Source organism: Salvelinus namaycush, chromosome 15, assembly GCF_016432855.1.
Source record: "Salvelinus namaycush isolate Seneca chromosome 15, SaNama_1.0, whole genome shotgun sequence".
Lineage (NCBI taxonomy): Eukaryota > Metazoa > Chordata > Actinopteri > Salmoniformes > Salmonidae > Salvelinus > Salvelinus namaycush.
In genome coordinates this window covers 15,995,159-16,011,807 of record NC_052321.1, presented here as the reverse complement: position 1 = coordinate 16,011,807, position 16,649 = coordinate 15,995,159, and the positions used below count along the sequence as shown (strand labels likewise).

Here is a 16,649-nt window from a genome sequence, read left to right as displayed (position 1 = left end):
AATTAATGTAATAACGTATTTATAGAGACAGACTGTGATTGATGAATGTGTGGAATAGGAATGAATGTGTGACATTTCAGAATTGGGCATTCAATTAGCCATAGTTGTATTCCAAATTGGACTAAGTACTGTAAAAGACTGTTGGAAATGATTTGTCATTTCAGATCATTGTTGTCACCTCTCAAAAATGTATTCTACTCACATTAATCAACGAGAGAGAGAGCAGCTCATGAGCCCGCTTCACGCTTACTAAACTGAGCTCTCCAACCAGAGACTCATATAAACATAAGTGCATGTCACTGTCTGTCTGATGAATTAATAGTGGACATAAAATATGCTCTTTGTTGTGTAATGTACTGTGAAGGGAAAATTCCTCTTTTCTGAAAAGCAACAGAGATGCATCCTCAAAGGCATATGAGAATCACTTTGTAATTCTAAAGCGAAGGCAGCACACTGAAAAGACACAAACCATAATTGATGCTTTGCCTTGACATGCAGAGAAAGCACTTGAGTGCTGTGGGAATCTTCCCAAATGGACATGATTCTTCATAGAGTCAAAGGTTCAGGCTGAAATAACATTATTTCTCCAGCCCTTAGATACGCTCCTTAATGTACATGTTCTGTGATATTGCTCCTGGGTGAATGAATCCCCCAAAACATATCATAGAATGAAGGATACATTTATATTCAGAATTCAGTCCCACCAAGCCTTCTTCTTCCACACAGAAACAGCTACACGATGACTAATCTCACATAGCCATCTTAATGCCATCATTCCATATAAGACATATGAGATGCATTGATTATGCTATAGGATACGGGATATAGGCTCACTGGGTTTTTTCATTGCCCGAGATGTGTGAGAGAAAATTAAGCTTATATGTTCTCCTCTCATCAGAGCCTCAGTGAGTAAGCTTGGGTGGAAAGATTAATTAGGTGTACAAGAAGGTCTTCTCATTGACCTCCTCTGGGACTGAGCTGATACGCTTTCGTTGGCTACTAGTTCTATTTATGCTAATTTCCCTGTCTGATAGTGAGAGAGGGAATAGTGGTGAGTTTTTCCAGCATTTCAGAGTGCATGAATCATACTGCTTAAAACAACAAACTAGCTCACAGGAGGACATGTTACCCTGGCGACACGCTCCCCTGATGCTGTTACTGACATTATTGAAATAGCATCTTGATAATACACTTACCGTGAAAATACCTTTGCTATTTCCTTTCGTGCTTTGTTTAGCTTTTTAAAAGTCAAGTGGCTCTACAGTCAACATAACTGGAGCTTATTCATGACCTATGAGAGGCTTTCCCCCACTTCTAGAATGGGGTACTCCAACGATGCAGAGATGACTAGTTCATAGAGGGTATCTTAGCACTATGATCAGTATGCATTAAAAAATCCTCCAACATCTGTCTTCATCTCACTTGTTGGTATGGAGGGAGCTTGGAAAATGATGGGGGACTTTTTACCATCGTTTTTATATGAATTCAGGGGCATGAAATGTGCAACAGTGACAGATGGTAATTTGGTGATTCATACCATGTGATGTCACGCCCTGACCGTAGAGAGCTTTTTATGTCTCTATTTTGGTTTGGTCAGGGTGTGATTTGGGTGGGCATTCTATGTTCCTTTTTCTATGATTTGTATTTATGTGTGTTTGGCCGGGTGTGGTTCTCAATCAGAGGCAGCTGTCTATCATTGTCTCTGATTGAGAACCATACTTAGGTAGCTTTTTCCCACATGGTTTTCGTGGGTAGTTATTTTCTGTTTAGCTGTTTTGTTTGCCTGACAGAACTGTTCGCTTTCGTTCTCCTGTTTGTTGTTTTTGTTCGAATGGTTTTTTGGATTAAATCATGAACACTTTAAACACTGCACCTTGGTCCACTCTTCCTTCAGCCCACGAGAAGCGTGACATGTGAGGTGTAATACTGTGTGAAGAATATTCCCAGCCCTTAAACCATGTCTCCAATCTACAAGTGTGCTGCATCAGCTTCTTCTGATCAACACCCTATATAGATGCATTTAGCTGATTCTATTGTAAATGCATCAGTGAGAGTTTCATACAATTGAATGTCATCACATATCATACCTCATCCCACTTTCCATAACTATACCTGTCTTGTCATTTCTAGCTCCCAGCCTGTTATCAACGCTTGCGGTCTATCCACTCTGATCTCCCTGAAGTCCCTCTCTGTCCCCCACCATGGAGAGTCTGAGTGAGCTGCAGAACCCGCTCCTAGATAAGACCAGCAGCAGACACATGGTCCACAACAACCACCAGACTTACCAGGGCGACTACCCGAACCATCAGTGCCAGGAGAACATCATTGGCTACTTCGTCACAGGGAGCAACGGCAAGACTAAGGCCCAGCAGTTTCTGGATGCCACCTCTCTGCACCTGGCAGTGGAGGCCTTCTATAGGCCCAACTTAATCCTGTACAAGGACGATATCAGCCTCCAGAGCAAGGACTCTAAGAGTGAGAGCTCTGAGACCACCTTCACAGAGAACAAGGACAGTGTGTTGGGAGTGGAGGGAGCCCCCATAGAGGACCCTCAGGACAAACTACTGGGAGAGAAGGATGTGAAGATCCAAACGGTCTCCTATGAGGTGGAGGAGGAGGGACATGAGTATGAGGTGAGAGTTCACACAGAGGGCAACCAACTATAAGTGACCAGCTAGAACTTTGGATTTGGGATGTGATGATGCTCATACAGGCAAAACATTGAGCAATGTTAAAATCAAAAGGCTCTTTTTCATTAGTGGAGAGCAGTTGGACATAGAAAATTAATAGGACAAATAAAATAACAAGGTTACCTCAAATTTTGTGTATTTTTTTAGTTGTAGAAAGCTATCAGGGATGTATATTAACAGAATAATCGGTCAGGGCACTCAATACTGTTCATGTTAATTAACAAAGCTCCCTACCTCTTGCTAATAGGCTGTTAAAGCTGCCAGCATGATTCATGCCTATTTGTTCCATCTAACCGTCCTTTCACTAAATGGAAAATGTTATGTATTTTATAGCACTTACAAATCCAATAGAGCGGTAGTTTTTCTGTTCCATAATTGTTGGCAAATCTCCCTGTTCATCTTTGATCATATCACTCCAGGCCTTTTGTTATGTTAGGACAAACCTGTGACTAACCACTGCAAATTAAAATGGTGACAGTGGGAAAGCAACTTCTTTAGAAAAGTGTCTACATCTAATTTCATGCAGTAGGGTTGTGAAATACCCAGTGCTATGAGTTGGCAGCAGGGGAGTGATCCCTAACCGGTCTTACCATCGGTCCAACTCCTGTCACTAGCAGATGGATAGATGCACAGCAGGTACATTCATTAATGCCACAATGCAGTGCTTTGAAAGTATTATTAAGTGGAGACTGGGCTGAAACATGGCCCCGACACAGGTAACCCAGCAGATCAGTTATTCCAGGTCGATTCACAGAACAAATTCATCTAAAAAAAAAAAATCAAGCACTTTGGCAAATTTTTCAGATGTAAGTGGTATGATTGTGCATTCATTGGGGTTTCACACATCTTTCACCGCTGAGTCCTTTATGCAAAATCAATGTTTTCCGTGAAATAACAGGAGCACATTTTGTTTCGTCACCAATACATCAGCTAATGATAGGCTCACCATTTAGTCATTTTAACTTGTGGTTGATATAGAAAATAAGGATCTGCTGGAGTCCAAATCAAACCAAGATTCTTTATTTCTGAGCTCAGAGAGTAACAGATTTACATAGCGCACTGTAGACAGTCTGAATTCTGAAGCATTGGGTGATAAGCGTATATCTTTATAGTTTCCTGTTACTTTATCTATACAAGGACGCAGGATGATACTCCCAAGAACAGGAGATTATAGTAGGAAAGATTCACATAGTTTCACAAGGTTAGTCACATATTCAGTTATGTGGACACATAAAATAAAATTTCCCATTACAAACTTTAAGACTTTTCTTCGGCAGCTGCTTCTCTTGGTTTACCCTCTGTTCGAAGCAGTTGTGTGTGTGTGTGTGTGTATACACGTATGTGTGTGCGTGTGTGTGTGGTACACTGTGTGTTGGTAGATGTAGTTCCAGGAATTGGAGATGGAGTGAGTGTGGCAGCCAGGTGGAGATCAGAGCTCTGTAGAAGTCTTTTAAAGTGAACATGCTCTCAGCACACTAAGACAAGAAGGAAAGAGCCAGATGATAGTTCTTACATGTCAAAGCCAAAATCTGCTATTAGTTATTCTACACATGTATTTGTGTTCATCATAAATTATTCTGGAAACCCTGCATCTGTATACAGACAAGACATGGTTCTCAGTAGGAATACAGGGATATGATGGATGTAACTATTCCACACGATAACACGTGACTGGACCATGGCCTCAATGGCACCCATCTCAATTATTTTGTTTTGGTAAACTCTCTGGCAATGTTTTATATTTGTATTTGTCTTTATTATGGATCCCCATTAGCTGCTGCCAATCGCAGCAGCTACTCTTCCTGGGGTCCAGCAAAATTAAGGCAGTTATACAAATTTAAAAACATTACAATACATTCACAGATATCATTACACACTGTGTGTCCTCAGGTCCCTACTCCACCACTACCACATATCTAGAATACAAAATCCATGTGTACGTGTGTGTATAGTGCGTATGTCAGGAAAATAACCTCACACTCAACGTCAACAAAACAAAGGAGATGACTGTGGACTTCAGGAAACAGCAGAGGGAGCACCCCCCTATCCACATCGACGGGACAGTAGTGGAGGGGGTAGTAAGTTTTAAGTTCCTCGGCGTACACATCACGGACAAACTGAATTGGTCCACCCACACAGACAGCGTTGTGAAGAAGGCGCAGCAGCGCCTCTTCAACCTCAGGAGGCTGAAGAAATTCGGCTTGTCACCAAAAGCACTCACAAACTTCTACAGATGCACAATCGAGAGCATCCTGTCGGGCTGTATCACCGCCTGGTACGGCAACTGTTCCGCCCACAACCGTAAGGCTCTCCAGAGGGTAGTGAGGTCTGCACAACGCATCACCGGGGACAAACTACCTGCCCTCCAGGACACCTACACCACCCGATGTCACAGGAAGGCCATAAAGATCATCAAGGACAACAACCACCGGAGCCACTGCCTGTTCACCCCGCTATCATCCAGAAGGCGAGGTCAGTACAGGTGCATCAAAGCAGGGACCGAGAGACTGAAAAACAGCTTCTATCTCAAGGCCATCAGACTGTTAAACAGCCACCACTAACATTTAGTGGCTGCTGCCAACATACTGACTCAACTCCAGCCACTTTAATAATGGGAATTGATGGAAATTTATGTAAAAATGTATCACTAGCCACTTTAAACAATGCCACTTAATATAATGTTTACATACCCTACATTACTCATCTCATATGTATATGTATATACTGTACTCTATATCATCTACTGCATCTTGCCATCTTTATGTAATACATGTATCACTAGCCACTTTAAACTATGCCACTTTATGTTTATATACCCTACATTATTCATCTCATATGTATATACTGTACTCTATACCATCTACTGCATCTTGCCTATGCCGTTCTGTACCATCACTCATTCATATATCTTTATGTACATATTCTTTATCCCTTTACACTTGTGTGTATAAGGTAGTAGTTGTGGAATTGTTAGGTTAGATTACTCGTTGGTTATTACTGCATTGTCGGAACTAGAAGCACAAGCATTTCGCTACACTCACATTAACATCTGCTAACCATGTGTATGTGACAAATAATATTTGATTTGATTTGATTTATGTTATCGTGTGGGTGCGTGTGTGTGGCATGCATATTATTAATGTTAGCTCTCTGTGAACATCCAAGGGCCAGCCGTGCTGCCCTGTTCTGAGTCAATTGCAATTTTCCTACGTCCCTTTTTGTGGCACCTAACCACACGACTGGTACAGGTGTGACAAAACTAGGGCCTGTAGGACCTGCCTTGTTGATAGTGCTGTGAAGAAGGTAGATCAGCCCTTTATTATGGACAGACTTCACCCCATCTTAGCTACTGTTGTATCAACATGTTTTAACCATGACAGTTTACAATCCAGGGTTACTCCAAGCAATTTAGTCACCGAAAACCACGTTATTTATTACAAGATTTTGTTGAGGTTTAGGGTTTAGTGAATAATTTGTCCCAAATATAATGCTTTTAGTTTTAGAAATATTTAGAACTAACTTATTCCTTGCCACACACTCTGAAACTAACTGCAGCTCTTTGTTGTGTTGCAGTCATTTCAGTCGCTGTAGTAGCTGACGTGTATGTGTTGAGTCATCCGTATACATGGCTTTACTCAAAGCCAGTGACGTGCCATTAGTAAAGATTGAAAAAAGTAAGGGGCCTAGAGAGCTGCCCTGGGGAATTCCTGGTTGTACCTGGATTATGTTGGAGAGGCTTCCATGAAAGAACACCCTCTGTGTTCTGTTTGACAGGTAACTCTGTAAAGCCATAACACAAACGTTTTTCCAGCAACAGACTATGATCGATAATGTCAAAAGCCACACTGAAGTCTAACAAAACAGCCCCCACAATTGCAGAAAGCAATGTTTTCCAAAATGCCAACACTTTAGTTTGATGGGGAATCAGGCCCATGCTGGTGTGTAGGGGGGTAAAATGAGATTTAGGCCTAGGTGTGGGTGGAATGATGCCAGTCCCTAGTGACACATGGCCGTCTCTGTGTACCCTGAAGGTGTGCCCAGTGTCCCCTGCCGTCATTAACAAGCCTTCTGGTAGAGCAGCCTGAGGGTAATTAACAGACCAGGGCAGTGGAGGAGTCTCATCAATTACACTGGCCTCAAAACGCACTGGTAGCTCAGCTTGCCACTACTGGCTGACTGGCTCACTGGCTGACTGACTGACTGGCTGACTGACTGACTGGCTGACTCTCAGATTGGGTGTTAGTGTAATGCACCAGTGTCTGTCAGTTTGCCCACACCTAGGGGCTAGATTGTATCAGATCCGCGTAAGCCGACACCTGCAAAGCAGTTGTTTTGGCGGTGTTGATGGTGGAACTGAGTCAGAGCTGTCAAATTCACAAGCGGCTCCCAAATAAAATAAAATACAATTTAATTGGTCACATACACATGGTTAGCAGATGTTAATGTGAGTGTAGTGAAATGCTTGTTCTTCTAGTTTTGACAGCAGTAATATCTAACAAGTAATCTAGCAATTTCCCAACAACTACCTAATACACATAAATCTAAAGGGGTGAATGAGAATATGTACATACAAATATATGGATGAGCGATGGCCGAGCGGCATAGGAAAGGTGCAATAGATGGTATAAAATACAGTATATACATATGATATGAGTAATGTAAGATATGTAAACATTATTAAAGTGGCATTATTTAAAGTGGCATTGTTTAAAGTGACAAGTGATCCATTTATTAAAGTGGCCAGTGATTGGGTCTCAATGTAGGCAGCAGCCTCTCTGAGTTAGTGATTGCTGTTTAGCAGTCTGATGGCCTTGAGATATAAGCTGTTTTTCAGTCTCTCGGTCCCAGCTTTGATGCACCTGTACTGACCTTGCCTTCTGGATGGTAGAGGTGTGAACAGGCAGTGGCTCGGGTGGTTGTCGTCCTTGATTATCTTTTTGGCCTTCCTGTGACATCGGGTGCTGTAGGTGTCATGGAGGGCAGGTAGTTTGCCCCCGGTGATGCGTTGTGCAGACCACACCACCCTCTGGAGAGCCTTGTGGTTGAGGGCGGTGCAGTTGCCGTACCAGGCTGTGATACAGCCCGACAGGATGCTCTCGATTGTGCATCTGTAAAAGTTTGTCAGGGTTTTGGGTGACAAGCCAAATTTCTTCAGCCTCCTGAGGACACTGTCTGTGTGGGTGGACCATTTCAGTTCTTCTGTGATGTGTACGCCGAGGAACTTAAAACGTTCCACCTTCTCCACTGCTGTCCTTTCAATGTAGATAGGGGGGTGCTCCCTCTGCTGCTTCCTGAAGTCCACGATCATCTCCTTTGTTTTGTTGATGTTGAGTGAGAGGTTGTTTTCCTGACGCCCTCACCTCCTCCCTGTCGGCTGTCTCATTGTTGTTAGTAATCAAGCCCACTACTGTTGTGTCGTCTGCAAACTTGATTAAGTTGGAGGCGTGCACACAGTCATGGGTGAACAGGGAGTACAGGAGGGGGCTGTCCATGCACCCTTGTGGGCCCCAGTGCTGTGGGTCAGCAAAGTGGAGATGTTGTTTCCTACCTTCCCCACCTGGGGCGGCCCGTCAGAAGGTCCAGAACCCAATTGCACAGGGCGGGGTTGAGACCCAGGGCCTCCAGCTTGGTGATGAGCTTGGAGGGTACTATGGTGTTGAATGCTGAGCTTTAGTCAATGAACAATATTCTTACATAGGTATTCCTCTTGTCCAGATGGGATAGGGCAGTGTGCAGTGTGATGGTGATTGATGTGGACCTGCTGGGGCGGTATGTAAACTGAAGTGGGTCTAAGGTGGCCGGTAAGGTGGAGGTGATATGACCCTTGACTAGTCTCTCAAAACACTTAATGATGACAGAAGTGAGTGCTACGGGGCGGTAGTCATTCAGTTTACTTATTTTTGCCTTCTTGGGTACAGGAACAATGGTGGCCATCTTGAAGTATGTGGGGACAGCAGACTGGAATAGGGAGCGATTGAATATGTCCGTAAACACACGAGCCAGCTGGTCTGCGCATGCTCTGAGGACGCGGCTTGGGATGCCGTGTGGGCCAGCAGCCTTGCGAGGGTTAACACGTTTAAATGTTTTACTCACGTCAGCAATGAAGAAGGAGAAGAGGGGGGGGGGGGGGGGGGGGGGGTGCAGTCCTTGTTAGCGGACTGCGGCGGTGGCATTGTATTATCCTCAAAGCGGGCAAAGAAGGTGTTTAGTTTGTCTGGAAACATGACGTCGGTGTCTGTGACGTGGCTGGTTTTCTTTTTGTAGTCTGTGATTTCCTGTAGACCCTGCCACATACATCTCGTGTCTGAGCTGTTGAATTGCGACTCCACTTTGTCCCTGTACAGGCATTTCGCTTGTTTGATTGCCTTGCGGAGGGAACAACTACACTGTTTATATTCAGCCATATTCCCAGACCGCTTTCCATGGTTAAATGCGGTGCTTTGCGCTTTCAGTTTGGTGTGAATGACGCCATCCATCCACAGTTTCTGGTTAGGGTAGGGTTTTATAGTCACAGTGAGTACACATCCAATGTACTTCTTTATAAACTCACTCACCGAGTCCGCATATAGATAGATGTTGTTATCTGAAGCTGACTGGAACATATCCCAGTTCGCGTGATCAAAACAATCTTGTAGCGTGGATTCCGATTGGTCAGACCAGCGTGAATGATTCTAGTCACTGGTATATCCTGTTTGAGTTTCTGCCTATAAGACGGTAGGAGCAAGATGACGTCATGGTCGGATTTGCCGAAGAGAGGTTGGGGGAGAGCTTTGTATGCATCGCGGAAGTTAGAGTAGCTGTGATCGAGTGTATTACCCCCGTGAGTAGTGCAATCACTATGCTGATAGAATTTAGGTAGCCTTGGTCTCAAATTTGATTTGTTAAAATCCCCAACTACAATAAATGCAGCCTCAGGATACATGGTTTCCAGTTTACATAGAGTCCAGTGAAGTTCCTTGAGGGCCGTCTTGGTGTCTGCTTGACGGGGAATGTACACAGCTGTGACGATAACTGATGAGAATTCTCTAGGGAGGTAATATGACCGGCGTTTGAATGTAAGGAATTCTAGGTCAGGTGAGCAGAAGGACTTGAGTTCCTGTATGTTGTTATGATTACACCATGAGTCGTTAAACGTGAAGCATACACCCCTGCCCTTCCTCTTCCCAGAGAGATGTTTATCTCTGTTGGCGCGATGTTATGGAGAAGCCCGGTGGCTGTACCAATTCCGACATCATATCGAGAGAGAGAGAGAGAGAGAGAGAGAGAGAGAGAGAGAGAGAGAGAGAGAGAGAGAGAGAGAGAGAGAGAGAGAGAGAGAGAGAGAGAGAGAGAGAGAGAGAGAGAGAGAGAGAGAGAGAGAGAGAGAGAGAGAGAGAGAGAGAGAGAGAGAGAGAGAGAGAGAGAGAGAGAGAGAGAGAGAGAGAGAGAGAGAGAGAGAGAGAGAGAGAGAGAGAGAGAGAGAGAGAGAGAGAGAGAGAGAGAGAGAGAGAGTCATGTTTCTGTGAAACAGAGAATGTTACAATCTCTGATGTCTCTCTGGAAGGCAACCCTTGCTCGAATTTCATCTACCTTGTTGTCAAGAGACTGGATATTGACGAGTAGTATACTCTGGAGCGGTGGGCGATGTGCACATCTACGGAGCCTGACCAGGAGGCCACTCCGTCTGCCACTCCGTCTGCCGCTTCTGCGGCGCCATTGTTTTGGGTCAGCTTCTGGGATTAGATCCATTGTCCTGGGTGGTGGTCCAACAGAAGATCCGCTTCGGGAAAGTCGTATTCCTGGTCGTAATGTTGGTAAGTTGACGTCACTCTTATATCCAATAATTATTCCCGGCTGTATGTAATAAGACTTACGATTTCCTGGGGTAACAATGTAAGAAATAATACATAAAAAACTAAATACTGCATAGTTTCCTAAGGACTCGAAGTGAGGCGACCATCTCTGTCGGTGCTATTGGCTGTCGCATTAATAGAAATCCCTTGCAGCCTTGTTTACAAGTTTGAACACTGGAATGAGAGATGTAATCTACACCTCGATTAGGCTGATAGAAATCCTCATTATTTAGTTTAAAGGGGCAGTGCTGTAAAAAATGTGATTTTTCCAAATTGTGAAAGTTATGATAATGGCCTTTTTGTGTAAGAATGGTTTGAAAAGAAATCCTGGAATTTCAGCCTGATGGATTTTTGGGCCCAGATCATGACATCCCGATCGGATCTGATTATTCTGACCAATGACCAGTCATCTTTTATTTCCATATGTATCCTGATACATTGAAGGGGTAAGCGGGTTAGGTTCTAGAGTTTAAACCAGGCCTGGGCAATTATTTTCCATGGAGTGCCACATTAGAATATATTTCTGCCATCGTGGGCCAGAATCATATTACAGGATTATAGATCATGTGTTTGACTGTGTTGACAGAAATATCTACTGTAGATCACGTCCAGATATGCTACTTATTTTACTTTTTAACATGCACAGAAATAAACCACCTTCATGTTCTCCTTCTGGTAGGTATTTTCATTATTAAACATGCAATGAACTACATGGAGAGAAAGATACACTGTGCATTCAGCACCACGGACAGAATACTTGTTAAAGGGTTGTACAAAAACACAAGAGAGGGAGCTCAACATTACATTTAAACTACTCAATCAGTGTGAGGAGTGAAGTCTCTGATGGGCATTGACTAGAGCAGTGAAGTCAGCTATAGTTTCTGACGTCGCTATGCGCAGGATTGCTGAGAGGTGAGAATCAGTAGGAGATGATCTGTGCCTTGACTTGTTATATTTCATCACTGAAAATGTCTGTTCACATACATAGGTTGACTCAAACAGTACAAACATCTCTGAGCCTGACTCCTAATCTTTGGAAATTTAATTCATGGAGAGATGCATAGAACCTCAATAGTTCTCCAATCACTGCTTCAGACTGAAGATCGATAAGCTCAAGTTGCAGGTCAGTGGGAGCGTTAGGTGAAAAGGAGAGGAAACCAACAGCATGTCATTTTCCAACACTTTGAAATCCTCAAAACGACAAGAAAACTCACCGTTCAAAGCACGCAGCAGCTATGTATACTTCTCCCGCAGGTCATCTGATAGGGAACAGACTAGTAGTGTCAGAAGGTGGGTGAGATTGTTGGCTTCTACTTGGCGGGTCAGAAGGAGTAATTTTCCCTTGAAGGTTTTGACAAGGCTGTACATCTGACGTGCAAAAAGGCCCTTCCCTTGTAGTTTGGAATTCAGTTAATTCATGAAGGCCATGGTGTCCACGGTGAAGGCAAAATCAGCCAATCATTCTTTATCTTGCAGTTGAAGGAAATCCACATATTTTCCTATCATTTGTAAAAACTCTCACACCCTTTTAAGCACCTTCCCCAAACTCAGCCATCTCACGTTTGTGTGGTAGGCTAGATCTGCATGACCCGACTCTGTCTCTTCCAAAAGTGGTTTAAAGATTTTGCTCTTATGAAGTTTACCCCTTGAGTGACTGTATCCACAACATGGCTCATTTTCAGAACACATTTACAGATCACCTCCTGATGAATAATGCAATGCAGGAAAATAATTTTCTGATCTGGGATCAGCTCAGCTACTTGATCTTGTATCCTTTTCAAAAGGCCAACGTTTTTTCCTGTCAAGTTTTCCTGTCAAGTTTCCTGTCAAGTGCCTGTGGTTTAAAGATTTTGCTCTTATGAAGTTTACCCCTTGAGTGACTGTATCCACAATATGGCTCATTTTCAGAACACATTTACAGATCACCTCCTGATGAATAATGCAATGCAGGAAAATAATTTTCTGATCTGGGATCAGCTCAGCTACTTGATCTTGTATCCTTTTCAAAAGGCCAACGTTTTTTCCTGTCAAGAAAGTGTGTGTCTGTGTGCGTGTCTCAGAGAGTTGTGTTCTCAAAGGGGTGAATGAATGCTATAGGTTAACTTATGAATTGATTATGGTGTCTGTGGGGCGCTCTGAAAAGAGCAATGTAATTTATGGAGGACACATCATGTATTGACTTATTTTAAACTTTTAAGGGATAGAGTTTAGGCACCCATCAGTGGTCACACTGGATAACTTTCAAAACTCCCAGCTTTGCCACACACTTATTAACCTCCTCCAATAAATATTTCCCTGTGGTTGTGCTCTTCATTGACTGCACTGAAGCAAGCTCCTCTGTAATTTCAAAGTCTGGGGTTATGCCTCGTAAGAATATCAACAACTGTGTCGTGTCACGTGCATCACTGCTCTCATCCAGGGCCAAGGAGAAATAGATGAAATCCTTTACCTTGTCTTTCAACTGTTGTTCCATATTCTCTGCGATGTCCTCAACACGCCCTGTCACTGTTCGTCTTGCCCGGGAAACATTTTCAAACAGCTCTTTCTTGTCGGGACAAAGTATTGCTGCAGTCAAAAAAAATATTTCAGGAATTCGCCCTCAGCGAATGACTTGTTATGTTTAGCAATTTTGTGGGACAGTGCATAGCTAGCTCTCGCCATTCCGTCTTTGTTGAATGCAGTTTTGTGAAAAGTCCTTGCTGCTTTTGAAACTGAGAAAGCAACTCTTTCGATGCACTTGCCTTCTGCTCAGAAGACACATTCCTATATTTCTCTGCATGCTTCGTCTGAAAGTGTCGGGACAAGTTGTAGTCTTTCAAGACAGCGATGCTCTCTTTGCACACTAAGCACACAGCTTTCCCTGATTCCTCAATAAATAAATATTTTGATGTCCACACATTGTCTACTTTGCTTTTCTTTGAAATCTTTGAAAAACTCATTTTTGCGCAATTTCTAGCTAGGTACTATTTGTAACTGTGACGTGTGTCAGCCTGTCAGTCACTGTCTGTCCTCGTGCAGTTGTTATTTATACGTGCCTTCAAAATAAATGGCCCACAAGCGGTGGGAGTTAAATCATTACACAAAGGCGAGTATTCATTGGGCTTTTAATTTTCAAAACTTTATTATCGTAAATTCTTTATGTGATCTGAGCATGATTCCGCAGGCTGTGTTGAATCAGGTCGTGGGCCGCATACGGCCCCCGGGCCAGCCTTTTCCCCGTACACAGTTGAATCTAGGCCCCAGTCTACAAATCTATCCACAAGAGCATGGGAATCCATTATAAATGTGCTTGGATGTGGAGAATCTCACTTGGTGTTTCAGGTGTACACCAGGAATGAAATAGATCATTTCAGAGGCCAATTGTGGGAAAAAGTCTCGTGATCATTGGTTATGCATGTGGGTCTCTGTGTGTAACTTCAAACATAATTGTCATAGCCTCTGTAGCTACATATGAAAAGTATTATGTAATACATTTTAGGCCCTCTGTCACTTTCTCTCTACAAGCACAGTACTTGTAGCATTTTATGCACAATGCAAGGACACTTCAAAATGCTTATCTCTCTCTCTATCATGTTTGCCAATGGGTGAGAGGGTGAGATGAGGGTTTTTCTGCTATGTCCACTTTGTCTACACACTCTCTATGCCTCTTCCTCTCTCCTCTCGTCCTTTTTAAATTGGCTCATTTATTTTCGGCCCTGAACATCCATTTCCATTTTCTATCCTCCCTCAGTCCCACAGGTTTGTTTGATCCCTGTTAGTAACAAGACTAACAACATTAATTTAAACAAACAGCATCTCCCACTCTGGGAGAACTGCAAAGGTGAGGCCATCTCTTCTTAAAGGTCATCCCAGTGACGTGGCTCCTCGTGTTTTGCTATTCACTTTTGTCCCTGTGCCAGAGTTCCCACAGCAGCGTCTGACTTTCCTATTCATTAGCCCCTCAGCTACCCAGGGGCCTCTGAGAAAAATCAAGGTACAGTATGGGAAGAGACCACACTGGCCCTCAGAATATTCACAGCCTTTCAAGCAAGACGGGCAAAATGACGAGGGGTGGTGGGGTGCGTGTGGAGAAAGGGAGGCAATTTAGCACATAAATGGCAATGTGTTCTTCCTGTTCCTCCTGTCATCTGGTGGTGATGAAACAATCTGTTAATCCAGTGTTATCTGTCATGCCGCTCATGGGTGTTGACAGAAATACAAATCTTCTCTGCCTGGCTGAGCCCATCATGTCCTGCATGTAAGCAGAACAAGGGCAGATATGCCTGGTGGTTTTTGTCATCTAATGTCAAACTGTTAGGTGTTACAGTAACGGTAACAGCAAGGTGTGGGCTCACACATTATTGACAGTATCTCTATAGTGCAGAGTCAGATTCAGGTCCATGGAACAATGTTCTCTAATCTGATCCTATAACCTTGCTGATTATTGTTTTATAAATAAAAGTGATGTGCCCCTATTGGTGGGACACGCTTACTCACAGCACAAACTATACTGAGAATGCATCAAATTGCGGCAGTAGAATATGACACGAGTAGCTCACATACCAGTCCTGTCCGGTCCCCCCTCTCTCCTTTTCTCCTTCCCAGAGCGACAGCTCCAGTGACACTGAGAGTGAGGACAACTTCATCATGCTGCCCCCTCGGGACCACCTGGGCCTGGCCATCTTCTCCATGCTCTGCTGCTTCTGGCCCCTAGGGATCGCTGCCTTCTACTTCTCCCAGAGGGTGAGTCCAGGACCCAGGCCCCACTTCACCCCTTTATAGCTACTACCCTGTTATTAATGCTAATTACCCCCAGCACTCTCTGCAAGGTCAGTAGGCACAAGTGCGCTCTCTCTCTCAAGTGCTAACACAGCCCATTTTCCACACCCATCGCCCTCTACTAATTATTGCAGACCATTGACTGCGTAAACCGCATAGGTTCTGTCCCCTTTTACTCTTGTGAACACAAGCAGCAATACCACTGAAAGAGAAATGTAAACTGTGTACAGTTAAAACTAAAGGTTGACTGTGCCACATATGCAGTATGTTTTATTTTATTTGAATTTAATCAAAAGCCTCATAATACATGTCATTTTATGTTAGCAATACATTGCCCACATGACTGTCTAGCAGATATTATCTATCTACATGTATTTTTCAGTAGATAATGAATAGACATAATCTGCTTCCCCTGGGACTGTCTCGCCATTGTGAAATTGTGATTATATTGAACCCCAGGTCTATCTATAAATAGCAGCACTTTAGTGAGCAGGTCCTGAATGCAGCAGGTCCCCTCCCTGCCCCTTAATCCAACTACAATTTATCTCAGTGGATCGCAACATCTCTCAAACTAATTGCAAAGACAATTAAATTGAAAAATGACCCTAATAAAGGATTCAAAGGGACAAATGGGTTATGGGCCAGTCTTTTTCAGAGGGATCCAAAAACATCTAAACAACACATTAGTCACTGTCAAAACGGTAGTGACATAATTGCCATAGCAACTAATGGCTCCCCGGGAACAATTCATTGTTTTCTCTCCCTACAGTGAATTTACACCTACTCAAATTGTTCTCAGTCATATGAAATCATGACTAATTTCTTTCTCCTTTGTCTCAGACTAGCAAGGCCATGGCTAAGGGAGACTTCTCTAGGGCAGGCAGTAGCTCCAGAAGAGCCCTGTTCCTCGCTGCTCTCTCCATCACCATTGGGGCAGGGATGTACGTGGGGGTGGTGGTGGCACTTGTAGCCTACCTGTCCAAGTCTAGGGGACACGTATAGGAGCAGGACCAGGGCCACAGGGGAGAGTGCTTGGGAAATCTTCCCTGTTATGGCAACCCTGAAGCACCAGTCTACATGTGGCTCTGTCTGGATGTTTTGGTTTTGGAGCAGCAGAGAGGAGGAGAAGAAGGACCAGGGGGAGAGACAGCCACTTTTCTCTAGGTCTATCTACCTGGTAAGTATGTTTGAGGATCACAAAATAATGAGGGAAAACCCCTAAAGGAAAGATAAACTATTGTCCCACAATGACTGTTCTGCTCCTCTACATGAATGAGATGAAAGATAGTGAAGTAGATGTGATCATACAGTACTACCTAAATTCCAGAGCTAACCACCTTCACTGATCTTCATTATGATCATGGAGGCC

At 43.6% G+C, this 16,649-nt stretch overlaps 1 protein-coding gene across 1 annotated transcript; it reads left to right on the top strand.

The window, feature by feature from the left end:
- The first annotated feature begins 2,201 nt into the window (after positions 1-2,201).
- On the top strand, positions 2,202-16,282 carry LOC120059788 (synapse differentiation-inducing gene protein 1-like). Its single transcript, XM_039008837.1, has 3 exons — positions 2,202-2,633; positions 15,107-15,244; positions 16,121-16,282. Exons 1-3 carry the CDS (start codon positions 2,202-2,204, stop codon positions 16,280-16,282), a joined length of 732 nt encoding a protein of 243 aa, XP_038864765.1.
- Positions 16,283-16,649: the final 367 nt, after the last annotated feature.